The 21335-nt window shown below is 38.9% G+C and overlaps 1 protein-coding gene and 1 long non-coding RNA gene across 3 annotated transcripts in view; one reads left to right on the top strand and one right to left on the bottom strand.

The window, feature by feature from the left end:
* LOC145479891 (uncharacterized) overlaps positions 1-9619 on the bottom strand; it is a 296755-nt gene extending 287136 nt beyond the window's left edge. The window contains exons 1-2 of the long non-coding RNA XR_014048474.1: positions 9533-9619; positions 8532-8765 (exon numbers count right to left, since the gene is read on the bottom strand). This is a non-coding gene — a long non-coding RNA (uncharacterized LOC145479891). The remainder of the gene's footprint in view (positions 1-8531; positions 8766-9532) is intronic.
* The window catches only part of LOC145479557 (leucine-rich repeat-containing protein 72-like), a 59223-nt gene that overhangs the window by 4936 nt on the left and 32952 nt on the right, over positions 1-21335 (top strand). Inside the window, exons 1-2 of one of the 2 annotated variants that reach the window (XM_081457965.1) lie at positions 5400-5661; positions 7137-7210. In XM_081457965.1, the coding sequence (XP_081314091.1) occupies positions 5644-5661; positions 7137-7210 (92 nt within the window). In that variant the 5' untranslated portion in view covers positions 5400-5643. Of the gene's footprint in view, positions 1-5399; positions 5662-7136; positions 7211-21335 lie in introns of those variants that run through there. The other variant, XM_081457957.1, reaches the window with a different exon arrangement.

The raw sequence follows: 21335 nt of genomic DNA on the forward strand, positions 1-21335 counted from the left end.
GATAACTAAATAAGACACTTCTCCAAGTTTTAGGCCTGCGCGTTTCCCCAAACTTCAGATATTCGTCGTAAATGTTTCCCATAAATTTACAGAGCCCAGTAAGAAAACGCCATGTTGGTGTACATCCGTGGTACACCAATATGGCGACCGGAATATAGTGTAAACTTCTGGAACTTACTTTGGCTTTCTAGGCGACTGATTATCAGTACTAAACAAAAAAGCATTTATATAATCACTTTTCCTAATGCTCTAACTTCTAAAAAGGCTCAAAATCATGAGAGAAGTATATATTTTTCACCAAATTCGATCGTAGCCTTGTGTCACGCAACCTCCATGACCCTGAAATTCAAAATGCTCTGGAGTCCGAACGAAGCACGCTAATTGTAAACAGATATAAATATACCGCCTCTTGTGCCTGATGAGGATATAAACACGTCACGTGAAGACGATCTATTGAATTAGAAGTCTTAGAAAAACACATACTTGTAAACATTCGCGAAATCCCGGTGGCGATAGTATCAAACATCTATCAAACAGCTAATTGTCAAAACGAAGTGCAAGCCTTGGCCTTGCTTGGTCATGAAGCTGAACTTCATAACTATAGGTTGGCATTTTGGCTTCTTAGAATACTCAAGTAGTCATTTCCGAGGAGTTAAAGCCAGAATACGACCAAGGAAAAATTACAAAATAAATTTGTTCAAATTTCCAGTGCTACATACTAGGTGTTTTACAGAGTGATAAAGCGTTGTAGGCTTGTGGGTCTGCTCAGGTGACAGCGTCTTCTGGAATAGTTGCTTCATGGTTAGATTTTAGTTTAAAACTTTAGACGAGTGGCGTTAATGGCTGATAAAATGTGATTTAACTATAACACCGAAACATCGATGTTTAACAAAGGAAGATATGTAGCGTATGTTGCACCGATCATAATTTTACTGAGAATTGCAAAGAAATGCAAGCCAAGTCGTGTTTTGATGATTGAGTGGTGATATTCATAACATCGTAGTTAGCAACAAAATTTAGTCGAAAGTATGAAGAAAAGAGCAAGTTGTAAGACAGTATAATTATAAGATGGCTTTAATAAAAACATCGGTAGTGACGTACGCCAATTCCCTATCCACACCATTCCACCATCCATGCCATTCCCTATTTTTTGATCGGAATCATTGGTCCAATATGGGGATCGTTTCCGGTCCTGGATCATTTGCGGTTCAATTTGGGAATAATTTGCGGTCCTGGGATCATTTGCAGACCCGTACAGATCAACTTCATTGAAAGAAAGCACCATTGAACCCAAAATAATAGTGCATATGACACACTTTTCTGTTTTAACTCAGCTAGTTGAAAAGGACATGTTTTCCTGTGTGTGACGATATTATGAAAACATAAATGACGTCATACATTAGCCCACGAGACAGGCTAGTCTTACATTCCTTAAAATACGAAGCATGTAACATATCATAACTGAACTGGTTCTAGAAAATCCAAATTTGTGACATTGAATTCAGTGGTTTCCCCTTTTCTAAACATTTATCATTGCGATGACGTCATTGTAAATGTCAATTTTCGGACGCCATTTTCAGACTGAAGATCACAAAATGAACTTTGGTAACAAGCATTTTCGTTTTCAGCACGTCAGATTACTTCAGAAAACTCTTGTTACCAGCTTTTACTAAGAAATGCTTCTTGATTTCTGTGAGAAGTACTTTATCCAAATACCGACTAGTCTACAATCTGCCTGAGCCCTGGTGCCCATTCTCTGGAGCCAAGTTGAGTGCAGCACTCGTCAACCATCCGGACAACGCCTTCGTCGAGGCGCTGCTTCACGACATCACGCACGGGGTACAACTTGGCTACAGTGGACCGACAATATTTCAATCCTACCCGAATCACCCCACTGGGCTGGACGCCAGCGAGCACATTATCAAAGAATTACACCGGGAACTCGACCTCAATCGCATGGCCGGTCCATTCCTTTCTCCTCCAACTCGCAACTTTGTCGGATCGCCGATATCGATGGGCGCGGTACCCAAAAAGCGCTCGAATCCACTGAAATGCCGGGTCATCCACGACCTCTCGTGGCCACGGGGCCATTCTGTGAACGATTTTATCCTAGCGGAACGTTTCCGTTGCCAATATGACACTCTCGATCGGGCCATCTCTCCCCTCATGCAAGCTGGCCACGGAGCGATGATGGCTACACTGGATTTATCGGATGCCTACCGGCATATCTTGGTCCGCCCAGAGGACTGACTCCTCGGCTCCACCTGGCCAATCTACGTCAATGGTGAACTGAGAACCGGCTATTTTGTCAACCTATTCTTCCCGTTTGGCGCTCGCAGTGCACCCGCTCAATTTCTCCGCTATGCTGACGCCCTCAATTTCATTATGCACGACCGAGGGGCGGATCCTGTCTGGAACTATATGGATGACTTTTTTACATGCGACTCCGCCACCTCACCGTGTGCTCGAAACCTGGACATTATGACATAAACTTGCGTTGACCTCGGCTTTACCCTTAGCCCTTCTAAACTTGTGCACCCGTCGACTTGCCTTACCCTACTGGGCATAGAAATCGACTCCATTCGTCAAGAGACACGGATCTAGGCATCACGTCTAAATGATACCCTTGCTCTCCTGGCTGCATGGGAGGGTCGGTCTCATTGCACTAAACGCCAGCTTCAATCGCTTCTCGGCACCCTGAACTTTATTTGCACTGTGTGTCGCCCGGGTCGCACTTTCATGCGTCGTCTTGTCGATCTTCTCAGCAAGCCCCGCTCTCCGTCACACCACATACGTCTCATCCGTCAGAGCAAACAGAGCATCCGTTGGTGGTCTACCTTCCTTCCTCAGTGGAATGGCAAGTCGCTCTTCTACGATGATTTCTGGTCCACCAACCTATCTTGTCACCTGTTCACTGACGCCTGCGAACACTCCTTTGGCGCGTTTTTTAATGGTGCCTGGTTCTGTAGTACGTTTAATGCAGGCCGGGTCCCTATTCGCCTTTCTATTGCCTTCAAAGAGCTGTACACATAATGCCCACACATAATGGCCCTCCTACGCTACATGTTCTTCGTGTGTGCGAATAACTTTATTGAGATTTCGGCCGTGCACATCCCAGGCTCCCAGAATTGTATTGCTGACGCTTTATCTCGCTTCCAGCTCAACAGGTTTCATCACCTCGTACCACAGGCAGACCAACATCCTACACCCATCCCAGTCATCAAGTGGAAACACTTCAAGTGAAAGCAAGGCAGTATTTCACCCACGGCCTCGCCGACTCCACGCAACGAATTTACAGCGCCCCTCAACGCCAGTACCTCGCCTTTTGTTCCCGGCTGGACCTTTCTCCGTTCCCAGCCTCCGAGCAGACGCTGATGCTTTTCATCACCGAGTTAGCGAGCAGAATTCAACCGCAATCTATACCCGTGTATCTCTCTGCCATACGCGCCCTTCATATTGCCCACGGCTATTCCAACCCACTCGACGACACACTGCAACTTCGTCAGACTGTCCGAGGAATAAACAGATTACACGGGATCACAGCAAAGCAAAAGCTAGCCATCACCATCGAACTGCTCGGCGACATGAAGCAATTCATTTCCCTCAGCTCTCATGACGATTACGTAAAGTGGTCCGCCATGGTCACCGCGCATTTTTTCCTGCTCAGGTGTAGCGAGTTTACCGTCTTACACCCAAAAGATTTCCGTCCAGATCGGCACCTTACTCGTGCTGATGTTCAATTTCGTACCTCGCCCGATGGTACCGAGTTTATCGCCCTCAGGCTTAAAACTTCCAAGACGGATCAGTTTCGGAGATCGCACACTCTCTTCTTTGGATACAGCAAAAGCGACATCTGCCCAGTCTGCTGCCTTCAAACGCTAATACGCCATTATAATCCAAGCTCACACGACTACAATACCACCCCTCTGTTCGCACTACAAGACGGCTCCCCCCTAACTCGCCCATGTCTCTTATCATTCTCTTCTTCACGTCTTCGCCTGCTGGGAATCGACCCCACCCTCTTCGGTGGACACAGCTTCAGAATTGGGGGCGCCACTTCCGCTGGCAACGCTGGCATTCCAGACCATCTCATCAAACCATCGGGCGCTGGTCCTCGGACTGTTATCAACGTTACATTCGTGCTCCACTGAACTCAGTCATTTTGATTTCAGAACCTCTGGCTAAACCGCCAAATGTTCCCTATGTGTATGCAAGTCCTACTTACTTGCCTTAATTAACTTTATTATTAGTTTGGGCCAACCTTCTCTTTGGGCAGTATATGGTATTGGTGGTATATCCGGTCGTTTCGCCAACGAGTCGTTTTGCCCAGAGGTGGCCCAAGCTCACAATGCGAGGAGTTTTCTTTTTTTTTTTTTAATCTTTACACGAACGTTCAGCGCGCGAAACGTGACACGGTTACCGCCGACATCTACTATTACATAAAGACCGAGTTTGGTTACGCGAAACGTGACCTTCGCCTTGCAGTATGTGGTGGTGTTGTGTTACAACGGTTTGAATTTATAAAGGTTTGTAAGGGGAAAAACGGTAATCGACATTATAGCTGAAATTTTGGTATTTTTGCAATAAAAATGACTCACTTCAATGCCTTGTTGTCTTTTCTATTGTCATCTCGCTTCTCAGCTCGATCCGAAGCCTTTTAAGCGAGTTATCGCTTAATAGGTTTCCTTTACTAAGAAAGAGTAAAGGCTACACACTCGATTCTGGACTGGCCCCCGCTCGAAGCGAAAAAAAACACTGAAATCCCGCCAGCCGCCCCAGTTCCTCCGCAGAATCATAGTACAGGTTTAAGCGCTCCCTTGCAGTTAAATTCCAAGCCAAATTCATCTCCACAGCGCACGATACAAAGCTCTGAATCGAAGAAAGCTAACCATCCGGAATCAGTGATCATGCTGCCGGCACCATTCGTGGACACATTCGAAACCCGAGCGGAATGCCGGGCTAACAAATTGACCCTGACCAGGGGAAGGGAGCGCACAGTTCTCGACAAGCCAGGGACTTTGCTCCACGGTCCCCTGGGAAGATTTTTGTCCAGGTCGCCAACGGAGCACTGTTGTGACAAGCCAATCAAAGCAACGACTAGACGTGTTTACAAATGTGAGATACTTTAAGAACTGTCAGAGAAAACCCTTTACGCGATCTCGAATAGATAAATCTGTTGGCACTGTCCGTACTGAAACCTATTTCAAATATTTTCTTTGCTACGGAAAAGTACACCGTTAAAGGACAAAATTTGATACTGAAAAATTGCTAAATCTAGAGTAAGACATAATATGACTGTGATGCAACAAAACTAAAGCAAATTTCATTAGCTATTATGACATGTGCCGCGAATATTCAGTAATATTCAGTGCACACTTACATCTTGGCTAACGACCTTCATTCCTCTACACTTTGCGCAGCAGTATCTCCACAAACAAACTGTCTATTTCAGATCTTCAAAAGATCTTAACATAAACTAGATGAGCTCTGTTGATGATAGTGATCCACGAAGATTTATCTATGGGGGTACCCAAAACTCATATTTTGAAAAGTAGAGAAGGCCCTGGGGACGAGGTTGCTGGTCTGTGTAGTTATGGTGACTGTCGGTAACTGACATCTGGTGACTTCGAGAAGAATATTCCGATGGCGGACAGCGAAAAGGCAAGTGCTGCTACCTGAGCTGAGAGGGTCATTTCATGACGAATTTCAGCCCGGGACGAAATATTGTCTTGAGGACCAAAGTCAGCTGAGAGTCAAGACGAATATTTGTGAAAATGGTCGCAACGCTTCTCTCGCAATTTAGCCTTTTCATAGTAATTATGGTTTAAACCCAGGAGTATCATTAGTTCGTATAGTGTGATCGTCCGGGTGAGGGTAGTTCTGAAAAGAACTGTTGTTGGTGAGTGACGTTGCGACAACCTGAGCGGAAGTCATCTTCAGAGTCAAGTGAATAATGTTTGTCAGTCAATGATGTTATAAGTCTGGTCTGTTGAACGTGATAGGTCTTTTGTTTTGTTTAGCCTTTTGTTTTTAGCGCTCAATTTTCAACTTTTTGGGATGGTGGTAGCTTACAAGATGATGCAACGTAAATGAAACCTGTCTTTGGTAACATACACGTCAGCCAGAGAGAGTTACTTGCATAGAATCTGAAGAGTCGGTTCGTCTTCGTGTATCTGAGCCATGGCTTCCCAACAGCTTCATACTGCTTTACCTTGTCTGCATTTAAGTTTAAGTAATGGTTGCTGTATTCCGTTTTATCTTTGAAATTAGTTAGACATTGCATAACAATCTCAATGTTATCACCTTTATTCCACTTAAAAACTGTGCATGCCCAAGTTAATTTTCAACCCGGGGCAAAATTTCATTCCGATTACATGGGCTTTTTTGGAGCTTTTCAATTTTTAGACTGTTTACCTGGGCTGAAAATTCTAGCCTGGTATCTCAGAGAGGGCTGAAACTCAAGCTGAATCTCAGCATGGGCTAAATTGCCAATATAATTACAAGTAAAACATGTTAGTTTAGTGAGTTGTTTAGGGAGTTGTATTCATCAAACCAGATATCCAGCCCAAGATGTTGAATACAACTACCATGATTCCCTGAAGGTGCATCTTATAGAGGGAATTGACCATTTCATTTCACAAGGATTTGTTTCAGAAACTGGACTGAAATCTCAGCCCCTCTAACAACACTAAAATTTCAGCCTGGGCTGAAATTCACCATGTAATCACACCTATAGCCTGGGAACGCAGACATATTTTCGGCTGTCACTTGGTTCTGCTGAAAAATAACCTCTGTGAACCCGAGCCAGGAAACGATTTCTGTGATGTAATGACTTTTGTTTCTCCTTGGCCGATCAGATTCCGTGATAGAATGAAACTCGAGTGCCCCTCGCAGCGAATACCTCACGCAGAGTCGCGCAGTAGTTCTGGGGTTATTTGAGCTAAACTATGATTGACTTAGAATTCCTACGTCACATAAATCGTTTTCTGGCTCTGGTTTGCAGACGTTATGTTTTGGTGTAACCAAGTGACAGCCGGAAATATGTCTGCATTCGCAGGCTATCACCCCTAAGATAATGTGTGTTTTTTCTAAAAATAATTATCTCCTCATCTGATATTTTGTTTCATTTTTGAAAGGAAATTGAGGAGCAGTTAAAGAGACGAGGAACAACTAAGGACAAAGATGTTTCAGAGATTTACTTGGCAAACAGGTTGAGTTTCTTTTATTTGAATCATCATGTATGATCAGTAGGTAAACTTAGGATGATGATAAGTTGTAAGTTAGCTAAGTATTTCTCAATTTCAAACCAACCCACAATTTTTTTTTATAACGTTATAAAGTCAATATGTCTACAGGGTGAGATGAAACTCAAAAACTCTGCTTACCCTTCGAGCAAGCTGTAATTTCATCTTAGTAGCTCAAATCTCTGTGGAGCTAGCGAAATTATTTTATTTGCTAAGGATAATTAAATCAATTTAGTATGCAAAAATAATGTTAATCAGTAATATGGAGCTTATATGAACTAATTAATTCTCTTTGATTTCCCGTTTGAATTAAACCTTAGACAATAAAACATCTAGAAGCACCCCCACCCCACAGGATTTTCTGTTCCAGGGGGCTTCACAATACTCCCCGCATTCCCTGGAATTTCCATGACTTTTCTACTTGGGTCCCCTACCCCTTGGAAATTCCATATCCATAAATAACTAGACTTAGGTCATTTATTTTAATTTCCTAGGTACTGCAATAAAATTTAGCCTCAGCTATTCATGCTTATATTGTAGACGATGCAAGGCGGCACATTTTTTCGCAAACAATTGTGAACTTTTATTTGGTCACACAATGTACGCTATTTTATTGTACATTATTTATGGGGATATTTACTAGGTTGGGATCAAAGCTACTGGGTAATGAAAGATTACCCTTGTGAGATGACTTTAAGAATTCCTAGGAATTCCTAGGAATTTCCTAAGAATTCCTAGGAAAAAATTCCTAGGAATTCCTAAGAATTCCTAGGAATTCCTAGGAATCTAAGGTGTGAATTTTCACGGTAATTCGGACTCGGAATTCCTAGGAATTCCAAGGAATTCCAAGTTTACATAGAGCTGACTTGGAATTCCTAGGAATTCCTAGGAATTCCAACTGAAATATACTCACCCTGAAAATTCCTTAAAATTCCCAAAAATTCCTAGGAATTTCTGAGAATAACTTGGAATTTGTAGGATTTTTTGAGAATAGGTTGGAATTTTTGGGAAAATCTGAGAAAAACTGGGAATTTTGTATCATTTGTAGGCCAGACAAAATTTTGATGATAAATGCCTAGCATTAAAATAACAAATAAAGTCACTGATATCACATCAAACAGGTTTTAAATGAATGGTTTATTACATTGGCTCTCATGAATTTAAACATAAGAATAATCATCCTGTTTCTTTTTCATTACATCAAGAATCAAAAGTAAAACTGAAAACAGATATGAAGGTCAAACTTTTACATGTTTGATAAAAAGAGAACTTTTTCAGATAATTTACTTTTTTAGTTTACAAATCCAACAATTTTCCATACGCAAGATTTTACCTTAAATTATTGTTATTGTGTGGAACATATCTGGATTTTCATGATTGTAAGGAATCAATGACAAGAACAAAACTGAGACATTCCTTAAAATTAAAAAAAGGCTGAGTTTAGGCAAACTTAGCTGCTGTTCAGTTATTTCTGTTGATTCTGCAGCTAGCCTCTTCATCTTCATCTTTGTTGTATGACACCTAAAACAAAATTTAAAAAAATACATTACACTGCGATAGATGTATGAGGTACTGTAAGACTAAGATCCAAATATTTATGTGCTCACAGTTTAATACATGCAGCTAATTAAGGCCTGACTGTAAGCTGGTGGAAATGTTAAAAGAGAAGACTTGATAATTGTGAAGGTGCTTGTATACTATTGATAAATATGTTACATAAATCTTGAGCTTACAGTAGACTAAATCAAGGTTTTCCTTCTTCTATAAGTGTATCAACAACTCTCGAATTGGAGGATATATATCACGGTTTTTAGCCAAATTTAGACATTAGAAATATTAAAAAAGACACTTAAAACATTAAAGGAACATTGAAATAATAGAGTAAACGCAAAAGAATATACGGATGGACAAAATTGAAGATCAACATGGATTGCCATACAGTCAGGCTGAAACACACAGGAGACATATCAAACTCATGCAGACTGTGGCTGCCTCGTTGGAGTTTTTGTCAAGAACTTTGACTGGGATCAGCGAGAACTGCTATATTTGTTTCGTTTGAACAAGTGTGGCGAGAGAAACGACTTGTTATTCGCAAATCAAATTGTTTAGGCATGCCCTCTGGGCAACCTAAATTGTTTCAACCTTGCTTTAGCCAGAATTCATTTCATGCCATGACTGAGTGACCCACTCGTGTATGATTCGTGATGACAAAGTTCATTCAAAAGCTTTTGTCTAAATAAAAGAAGTTACTTTGTATAATATAGGGTCACTTGAATTTGATTACTCACCAAATAATTTTGTATACAGCTAATCTGCCCTTTGAATTTTTCCCTGTTGAAACATCCACAGTAAGACTTTCTTTTAGCTCCAAATCTTCGCCAAGAATAACATGTTTCTCATTAATGACACTCACGCTGTTTTCTTCTAGTCACAGGACCGCAGAAAAAACCATTTTGATATAATTTTGGAAGTGAAATCTACTAATACGCACGAGCGATCAACCGTTAATGCTAAATTCAAAGATGGGCGCCAAAAGAGAATGACTAATGCGATCTTTGTCACGCTCAGTCACGAGGATAGTCACGTGAAAATTCGCGTGCTGTGATTGGTTCAGTTGATCAGTTGAGGAGAGAATGGAAACTGGAGAAGAAGGAGAGAGAGACTGGCAACAAGGTTGCCAGACCAGTCGCTTTCCATAGTAACTCTGCTTCCCTTTCCACGCTGTGTTGGTGGTCTTTTGAAAGATGGGTCTTGCTTCAAAAGGAAAAAACTACACAAACTTTTTACGAAGAAATCGAGGAAACTGGAACGTACTTTAACTAGTTGATCTGTTCCCGACGGTTGTCAAGATAACAAAGGATCGTGAGGCACTTAAATCAAGTTCACTGCAAAGGTAAGGAATCCAATTTTATAGGGATTTTCTGTTATGATAAGCTATAATTCTAAATAAATCAAACTAAGCAATGCATTGTGTGCTCTTTAAAAACCCCAAAAGCCGAAATTCACCTAAAAGGTTTCAGATCGACCTGAGAAAACGAGATAAATTCTGCAAAATAAGCTTAAGCTTGTTGTAAGTCCACCAAATCTATTTTGAGAGCCCACGTGTTTCAACACCCAGTCAGCATGATGCAGCAAGTAGAAATTTGCAATGCTTATCATTTTTTCCTTTGAATTATTTATAAGGATTAACATTATATGAGATCTATAGTCTTTTCAATACATCAAGATGTAGGTTTTTTTTATTTGTCATTTATTTATGTCAGTTATTTATTTGTTTCCCACTGACTCATAATCTTTTTTATTCTTTTGATTTTGTTGTGTCATGAATTAAAGTGACCGCGAGGACAAGGAAATACAAGAAACATATTGATGATCCCACTATACCCATACCAAAATCTACAAGATTTGACCACATAAATTGCTTAAAGCAGTCTAGCTCCCAGGCCAGTTGATGTCATCTCCCTCTCTTGCATCACTTTTTCCTGGAGATCATTTCCAGCACCATGAACAGAACACCTCAGAGTTTTCGGCTCGCCTGAGTGAGATGGCTGTTGACAGAAATGTTGTGGATGGCTTTGATGGACTATGGAGTCAACCTTTATGCAAGAATTGAAGCTTCACAGAAGCATTTGATGAAATTGAGTTGCCTATACACTGTACCTGAAAAGACCACAGAAATACCAATTGATGTAATACACACAACAACTCAGATTTGTCCACAGACAGTGATTCAGATAATGATGTTGAAGTTTCTAGTTCTGACTCCTCTGAAGAAATTGAGAACTCTGACACTGATGGCCATTCACTGGACTCCCCTGATGAAAGTGAAACTAATTGTTCACAAGAAAAGAACATTTTCTGCCAAAGAATATGCCTGTATGGCTATTCTGGCCTTAATTTCAAGACATTGTATGACAATGAGAGGCTGCTAAAGATATCCTTGTTTTAATGAAACTACGGGTAATTTGTCCAGAGAATGTCACAGTACAGTTTTGCAAATTTACAGCAAGTGTGTGGAAACTGACCTTTTCATTTCTGACATCTGTGAGAGATGTCTTCCTCTTTTTCCTAAAGTCATAACGGATCAAGTCAAAAATTGTTCAACAGTGGGCTGTGATGGGTATGTGTGTGAATCTACAATTATATTAAATATATACATGCATATATCTACTTTTGGTTTTATTGAAATTGTAAATAATATATATACATTTATGCTGACAGGAATTTTTTGCCTAATCTATTTATCAGATCTGAGAGCATCCATTTTTCTATCAGTTAAACTCTGGGTGTTTGATTTAAGGGTCCATACGGGCACATATACACTAACAAATCAGGTTGGATCTAAAAAGCAATGTTATGAGTGCTATAGTTTTATGTTGAGTTGTCAGACTTAAACTGGAATTAATATAGTAACATTTGTTTGGAAATAATTACCTTGGAGCTTGACAACAATAAAAAGGTATGGAACTCCAGGGAAACGATCCTGTTGATTTTTACTAATTCACAGAAACTGATTCATGCACTGAGTTCATCTTTAATTTTGACATTTTGGGAAATTTATAGAAATTTCAAACACAATATTTCATGTGTTTTAGCTGTTCCCAAAAATTCCCAGTCATACTTTTCACTATTCCCAAATATTCCCAGAAATTCCAAGGTCTTGGATTAAGCATAATTTGCATGGCTTGGAATAACTTGGAATTCCTAGGAATTCCCAATAATTCCCAGTCATACTTCCACTATTCCCAAATATTCCCAGAAATTCCAAGGTCTTGGATAAAGCATAATTTGCATGTCTTGGAATAACTTGGAATTCCTAAGAATTCCTAGGAATTCCTAGGAATTCCCAGACTACTGGGAATTTATTTCGCAGGGGTAAGGCTCTGAGATTTAATTTTCTAAAAAATGACTGTGGAAAATTCTAGACGTAAACTCATGTCATGTTAAAAATGAGTAAAATGAACTAACTACAGATTTAGAAGAGCTTCACTCCCAAATGGCATAGCAGCTGACATTTTCTTCATTCAAAGATTGAAGTTTTCATACGAGAGTCTAAGAAAGTACTGTAAATATAAGCTCTTTTAAATAACCCAGTTGAAGTTTTAATTTATGCATAGTCAAAACAACATATCAAATTACTTTACACATGCAGTTATAGCAGGAAAGTAAAGCCATCATGCAACATGTTTTTCAAAACACCTGTTTGCCAAATATCGTTGAAATTTTTCTTTCAGGAAAGGGAGTACATCGATAAAGTCATATGCTTTGTCTCTGTAGTTTGTAAATGATAGTAATTCATTTTATACCTTAATGTTTTTAATTTGTCACACGTTTCATGTACACCAGGCGTAGTCAATCAATAAACTGATATAGCAATCAATAAAAATCAATAAAGAAAAAAAGTTGTGAGTTATCGATTGTTATTGATTGCTGATAGTAATTGATGGCTATTGACTCATTGATTGGTATCGGAAATTATTTTTGTCCTTTTACAAGTTACACTGATAAAATGCTTCACAAAATTTGTCTATAATGGTTTTATTGAGTCAATTTATCATAGCCTGGGTATCTTTTACAATCACTGACAAATAACAAGAATGGAAACAACAGGCAGAAACATTTTGGTCTTTACATCTTTCTTTGCTAGTTAACAACACCGGAAGAAGCTCAGCCCAGAGTAGTAGCGAAAAAACCCCCGTCTCATTGTAGCGCCGGCATTAAGATGAAGCAAAATAAGCAACAGAGTCAGTCTTCTAATTATTTGCATTAGGAAACAAACATATGAATAGATCTCGGAGTAGACCAAAAGGAAAATGTAATCTAGTAGCATGCTGAAGATGAATGTCTCATGTTGTTCCAGGTATTATTTTACACAATAACAAAGCCATCTTTGAATAGTCCGGGAGGTTATTGTCGATTTTTTTAAAATCAATAACAATCGAAGCTCTTGAAGACAGGAACTATCGATTGTTATCTATTTTTGCCAATCGATAGCAATCATTAAAGAAATTTTTCTGTGAGTCATTGATTGTTATCAATTGCTGATATCAATCGATAGGAATCAGCGATTGATATTGATTGATATTGATTGAATCGATTGATTTCCGATATCGATTGACTACTCCTGGTGTACGTGAAACACATTGTTGAGTTGTATTATAAATAACCAAATGAAATCTTGGCTACTGCTCCAGTGCTCCTTTCTATCCATGGTTACATATGCTTCAAAGACAATTAGACAAATGGCATTGAATCGACTGTGCTAACATAAGCAAACTATTACAGACTGTAACTACACAGATAACAATGAAAATATGTGATAACCTTGTTATGGCAAGTTGTTGTCTCGCACTGCCTTGGCACTGTCTGGGCATGTGGTTGGGAAAAAATTACCATTTTCATTGATTTTGGTCATGTAAATGTTACATTTTAAAAAAGATTTGTTTTGTTTCACTTTCTCTCATGAACTGTCTGCTAAACGCAATGTCTGAAGTTTGCCATTAGAAAAAAAAAGAAAAAACAACCAACATTGCTTCAGTCATGTCTACTTCATGCTTGCCCGTCAGGCGACCTGTGATAAGAAGGCGCTAGCCAGACCAATCGTTTCACTAGTCTCGGGCTATCTGACAGCCTTTTTTTGCACCCTGGTCTAGGGAGTGGAGGAAACTTACTGAGTTATGTGATTTGACAGTTATAGGTATTATAGAGAGTTAAGTATAAATTGGATTCAGATGAGTCAATTGAGTCATCAATGGGGCAAATAAATTTTTGACTTGTTTTAAAATTTCAATTACCGAAAAAGTTACTTTAGGAGTTAGTTTAGGGTTGTGGGAATAAGACACATTTAATCAAGTTGAAAACAAACTATTAAGCTTACTTATTTATTCAAACTGGATTTTGTAATAGTATTAGTCAAAGTCAAAGAAAGTTCTTGGATGAAACACAACTTTCAGACAGTGTACATAGCAAATTCAATGCACATACAAACATACACCATTTGATACCTTTTTGTGGTTACTGGCTTAAGCTGGTCACCACCATGTCATCAGGTGTTTAAGTATGATAGTCTAACTTTTCAGAAGCTTTCAGAGCAATCTTACAAAGTGAGACCAAAAAACACCTCAAGATTTGCTTAAGTCGGTTTAATCAGTTTTCACCTTTAATGTACTCATGAATTTTGATTGCAACGTCAAATGGGATCTATCAAAAACATGACCTGAACACTCCATAATTACATTGTTTGCATGTCAGGAGACAGAAGCCACTATTCTCAATATATTTAAATGTGATACAATGTACAAAATAACATGGCCTTCACATTCAACTGATGAAGAGTGTATTTCTTTCAAAGTCGCTCTCAACACTAAATACTAAACACTAATCTCAATTCTGAAATTTGGCAACCAGAATACAGGGCATTAAGTTTCTTACAATATCTAAAATTTCCAAAACATTCACTTATAAGCAAATAATTATCTGCCACATAATAACGTTTTGCTGACCTAACAGGGGCATTTAAGTGTGCATTTTTCATTGAGTACACAGGAAACAGAAAGTTAACCAAGCACCAAAGGCACGAGCAACTTGGGGGGTTTGAGGGCACTTCCCCCCTCCCCCCGCCTCCAGGAAGCTCTCTGGAAATTTTTATTTTTAGGGGTTCAGAATTGGTCATGCGCATGGTGTTGGTGTACAGAGCCGTTACAAAATATGTAACGCTAAAAAACACAGTGGAGTATAAAATTTAAGGACAGCTTAATAACAATCTGATGACATCAAATGAAAGTAAATTATATGTGCATTTATCTCCTAATGAGAAAATCCCAGAATATCTACTTACTTTCACTTGAAAACAAAATGAAAACACCATACAGGAAATTGACGCTAAAAACAGGAGTGAACGAGTTTGAAATTTTTGACATCCTTTCCGTTGTCGTTAAAATTTTGAGACAAAAGTCTTGAAAATCGAGGTGCACATGAGTTGCAGATTCAAGTCAAATAGGTATTTTTCACAGAAAGTCAACACAATCAAAGATAAAAGTGATTTTCTAGTGTTACATTCATATTTTTGAACCAAAGTTTTAGTTTGAATTTCAACGTTAAACATAAGCAATTTGTCCAGCTTGTGAAAACGTTTGCATCGTTCGTTTGGTTCGTTTCGTCTTTATCATACGTTCGTATCGTTTCTATCATTTGTTTGAATTCTATTTTGAGTATCGTTTAGAACCCAGGTTTTGAACTATCTTTGACGTCATTGTTCTTGCGTCTGTTAATTGGCACAGGCAGGCACAGTTAAGGCACAACGAATGCAAATTTTACATAGTTTATAAATCTTCCAATGCACAGATCATTTAAAATGTTCATCGACATTGTTCAAGGATGGGTTTAGAGTTATTTCACTGAAAGCATTAGCAAGCCTGCTTTCCCAATGCATCGAAAAAACATGCAAAATGTTTGAAGTAAATTGCTTGTAAACGGTACCTGGAAGACTTTTGGAGTATCATTTTTGCTCCTAAACTGACCAGAACCACGCTGCTCTTCCTAGATTTATTGCATGACGAGCCAGTGCTATGAGAGGTTTGAACTCAGTGAACTTGGGATCAGCTGAAAGTTTCGTGACTTTTAGTGGCGGCATTAAATTACTTATGTCATGTCAATTTCTATTACATTAAGGCATGTTTAACATGACAACTTGTTTTAAACTACAAATGAAACCTCCTGTGCCTTCGTAAAAAACCTAGACGGATCGATCGCAGACGAAATGATTGTGTTGACTCTTTTTGTTGACTTTTGATAAAATACAATTATTACAGGCTGGCCAATCAGAATCGTTGGTTCCCACGGCTAGTAAAATTCCAGGTTGAATGAAGCAGAAAGGTTTACCACTGATTTATCCATTTTTTTTTAACAGCTTCATCAGTTGATATTTCTTAATTTTTGTGACATTATTACTAACAATTGATCTTAACTTCAGCGGAAGATAAGATCTTTCAATTTTGACGTGCATTTTTCTTGTCTGCATGAAACAACCTGTTAGAAGGTTTTTCAATGTTTCAAAACACTACAAAATTGGTTGCAACAAACAGATGATCGTTTTGTTTACCAAGCCAGTTTTTCACATGAAGGGTCCCTGGAAATCCCTCGTGATGTCAACCGATCACGTAGGTCTTTGAATAAGTAAACTTGAGGTACACAATTAAACTTTCGAAATGAAATGAATGATAGAAGGAAAACGAATGATAGAAACGATAGAAACGAAATGTTTGACACGATTTAACGGTGGAAACCAAACAAACGTTAGACACGTTGTAAATGCTGCAAACGTTGTAAACGTTGCAAACTCTGCACCGTTTGGGATTGAAAATGTAACGCCGCCTACGAGAATTTCAGTGAGTCGTGTAAAGTTTTCTGCTTGTTACTCGCTAACCTGGCAAAAGAGAGGTGATTCAAACAACAACACCACAAGTTGATGTAACAGAGAATCTATGACTACGATTATTTTCATCCACATTCAGTCCATAACAAAATATTTGAGGAAAAGTCGGACACTTGTCAATGATTAGCGACTGTACACCAACATCGTACACATGGCCAATTGCTATTTCCCTCCTTTTCGAAGGAGCAATCCATTGGTACTAGAGAATGTCTCTCATATGATAGTTGAGATAGTCCTGTACCTTTAGTGATTCAGAAAACTAGTTCCAAATCAGTAAATGGTAATGATGACCAACTGGTGACATAGCTTTTCGGAAGACTGCAATAACAGTGCAAGAATCAGTGAGAAACAAAAAATGTATGGGAGGCTTAAACATGCACAAGCTTCTAAGGTTTTTACTGAGTTGATCAATAAAAGTTCTACAGTCAAACAAATTTAGGGACAAAGGGGCAGATCCGAGTCTCCTTATTATGGAGGTGGCCGTAGTATAAAGGAAGAGATAAAATATGAATTCTGCTTTCGCTGGGACCAAGTTATAAGTGTCCATAAATATATAGAGTTATCCTTATTATAGAGGTGTCCTTTATCTATTATATAAGCAATCTTTATTCTCAGTCTACCTTTTGTACGTAGTTTTGCAGTCTGCATTTGTACCTAGTCTGCATTTTGTACCCAGTCTTCAGTCTGTATTTTGTTCTGACATTTTGAAATGGCATTTTGAAAACTTACAACATCTTGGGGATAAAAGCTGGACTTAAAGGATTGTGTTACAGTTACTTTTTGTAATGCAATGTCCACCAATTCAAATGGATAGAAGAGGATTTTACTTAATACATAATTATTTATAGTTTCTTCTCTGCCGTCAGCCATGCTCTTCTCCCCTCAATGATGTGACAGAAACGTGACAAAAAATGTGATGCAAATCAGAAGGATTTCTGTGCAGTTTAACTACTGACCAGCTCATTGCTCAGTGAATCATTATTCATGACTCATGGACTTGTGACTCATAAATCAGGGGACCCCAGAACATGTAAACTTCTATTTAAACACTACATGTAAGCTTATACTGTATATATTAAACTTCAATGGACCCAGACGCAGTCGGGTTCCATGAACATGACGCTATCCAGCTATTTTGACCAGACAAAGCTTGGTCCAGAAAGGATTTCTTATTTGGCATAAAGAACACTATTTTCTTGGAGGAAACAGCAAGTCGGTAGTATAGAGGGGATTCTTGCTGACATCATTATTTACATTTTGGGTCATTAGCATACAGCTTTCCTAAAGAAGGCAACATGTTAAATATGAATTGACTCAAAACAGTCAAACTTAGTACATCCTGAAATTTTTAGCTCTTTGGGTGTAATATTCAAGGAGAAATGGTCTTTCAGAAACTGCAAAATTTCTTGGTGGCAAACCGCTAATTAAGTCATAGATTCCTTCCACAATGTTCAGTTTTTAAACCTTGGGTTGCACAACAACTATTAAATATATTAAGCTCAAAGGTATTGTGCTTTGCCCTTTTAATATTCAGAACTGATTTTTTAGTGCGAAGTACTATTGAGGATAGAACATTGGGAAAGATACTTCAAGTAAGTGAAATGCTAGTTCCTGATCGAAAATGTGGCCCTCAGATGTCAATATTTTTGTCAGCTGGACACAATATGAGGACATACTAAAAGACCGTAACCGGATATGTTAAACTTTTCATTGATAACTCCATTAAAGTGCACCCAACCCCCCAAATTTTTTTTCGCTAAAACGAATCTACTTGTTATTTGAAATAGTTCTGTGAAAAAAATTTTGGATTCCGTGAAATCCTTGATTTTCTGTGCCCCGACGAAATCTTGAAAATAGCTCCAAAACACCGCCATTTTGTTTCACGACCGAGTTTGAGGAGAATGGGTCCAGCGGCTCTTGTGACGTCTACCCAGGAAGGTTGGATATCTCACGTCCTCTCATTTCCTTCAGGATTGTGCAATACACATTCGAAAAGTCTGCAGAAACGCCTTCCAGAGGTGCTATCGGCTGTTGCAGTAATATTCCAGATTTAAAGAAAGATATACTGTACAATTTACTGACGATGATCGGCTAATGGTACAATAAAGACGTAAACGACGGTTGATTTTGTCGAACCGAAACAAGCGAACTGAATCTGTAAGAACCATTAAAGAATTCTCATTGGAATTTGTTCTGCAGACTTTCGAACACTATTTTCATAAATTTTCTGCTTAAAGCTAACCAGAGATTTTTAGAAATACTACCGAAAACCTATATCTTACAATCCCGCAGTATTTATAACATAACCGGCAAAGTTGTGTGATCCGATCATGATCAAGAAACGTATTAACTGATATGTAAATAGGTCGCAACTGTACGCCGCTAACCAGCACTTATTTCTCTTTTGATTTAGATAAAAGTAGAAAATTAATCCTTTAGAATTACATCACAACAAAATTGTTAGACTCACAGAATTTTTCGAAGGTTTGGAAATCAGCAGTGCGACAGAGATTCTGTGCAATAGCGTCGAAAATATGACCGCGGAACATTATCTGCGGACCGCTTAGGGAACACATCCTTTTCGCTTATCCGACGAATTTCACTGCAAACTTTGAGAACAATTTACATTGGTTATTTGGAGTTACGACTTAAAACGTGTTACAATGTGAAATCGGTAATTGTATGAAATGTTTCCTTCCACCTTGTTCTCGCAGCTTCAAAAATACAGGTCCAAACAGTACGATTTTCAATCGATCGAAGCCATTGTTTTGGAGGTCATCAAGTCTCGAAAACTGCAACACGTACGTCGCTCTTATAAACATGAAGCATTCAACAGAAAGTAAAACACAAACTGGATTTAACAGAACAATTATACCTTGACAAAATACATTCTCGCTAAGGACAAATGTAAACAGGCTATAAACACGAGTGGGAATCTTATGTTTACTTGACGAAATTACCATCCAAAGCAGTCCTTGAGTTTTCTTTCCTGCTTTTCGTTTGCCTGCTCCTCCACTTCGTATCTAGCTTTCCATTCCTAATATACAAGCAGCTCGTCGGCAAAGAAGTCTTCCCCTTCGTCGCTTGAAATATTGTAAATTGCTCTCAAAGCTCTAAGCAGTGAGTTCACAGTTGTCGAACGTGCTCGATCGAAGTTTATTTTGGTGTCTTCCAAATTGACACTTAACTCTGACTCCAGTGACGAAACAAAATGATTCTGAGACAAAGCTTGGATGTTTTAGTCCCAAAATACATCGGAACGATTAGTTTTGTTTTCCATTTTCTCCAGCAAATACAGAGAGCTGACTGAGGCGCCATCGTGTTTGGTTCCTGGGTAGACGTCATCAGGAACCGCCGCCCCAGACTCCCTAAAACACGGTCGTGAAACACTTCAAGCGCGACTTTGAAAGGGCGTAGAAAATCGAGGATTCAACCAAATTCAAAAATTTATTTGCCCAAATGCTTCAAATAAAGCCTAGATTCGTTTTAGCGAAAAAAAAATTTGGGGGTTAGGTGCACTTTAACTTCGTGTAGGGGTAGCTGGGGGTGTATATGAATTTCCTAGCAGGGTAGGCGAGGCAAGTCGCCCTTTGAAAATTCTAAGAAATTGCCTCATGCCCACTCCCCATAGATTTCTTTGGTACCTATTACTTTTTTGTCCTTTGCATATTCTAGGGGGTAGGTGAAAGTTTCGTTTCTTGATTGCAACATCGAAACTAAAGATGGCGTCCTGTGTCGTGGTTTTCTTATAGACGGCAAAATTCTGTACTTAGTAACCAAAACACATATTTAAAGAGATTGAAGTGGTAAGGAATAAGCATCAAGAAGTCTCGAAGATGGTTAAAAGGGTGATAATGACTTAAAAGCAATGATATTGGCCTTCAGGTTGCAAGAGACTGTAGATAAGTTTAAAATGGAGTTTCTCCTCTACGGTATGGAAATATCCTGGCCCTATACTCACTTAGGGTTATGGCCAAAATCTAATCTATGGAAATATCGCTAGTTCAACCAAACATATCGCTTATTAAAATTAGCATTCTTTTCTAGAGGAATTGTTTTGGTGTTATTTATATAATAAACGTTTTGGCTGACTTTTGCATTCTCAACAGATCGACAGCAAGTGGGTGCATTGGAATTTCAGAGGGGTTTTGTTTCCAGGCGCACGAGGGCGCATCGGATACATACATACATACACACATACATACACGCATACATACAGTACATACATACATAAACTTTATTTCAATTTGGATTTTTTGAAATTAAGCACTGTTGTGCTAGTATCTCCAAAAACACTTAATCATTAAATTAATTTGGATAGCACAAATAGGTCCAATTATCTTTTTGAGAACGCTTTTATCCAAGTCACTATTTTTCATGAACACGATCTTTATGTTGTTCACCTCATCATTATTATGCCGTATTACAGATATTAGCCTTATTGTTGCCATTAAGTGAAGTTTGCTGACTTCGCACTTTCCGTTCGGAACCGCTCATTTGTAATTTGATCAGAAACTGAATTGCTTATGCTAATGAGGCAAATATTATTGTAAACAAGGATTACCCCATAGCTCCAAATGATCTTGCCCTCACAAGTAGCCACTCACAGCCCAGGATTTGGTTCATCGTACCTGCTCAAAAGAGCTACCCATCAAATA

Source organism: Orbicella franksi, chromosome 1, assembly GCF_964199315.1.
Source record: "Orbicella franksi chromosome 1, jaOrbFran1.1, whole genome shotgun sequence".
Lineage (NCBI taxonomy): Eukaryota > Metazoa > Cnidaria > Anthozoa > Scleractinia > Merulinidae > Orbicella > Orbicella franksi.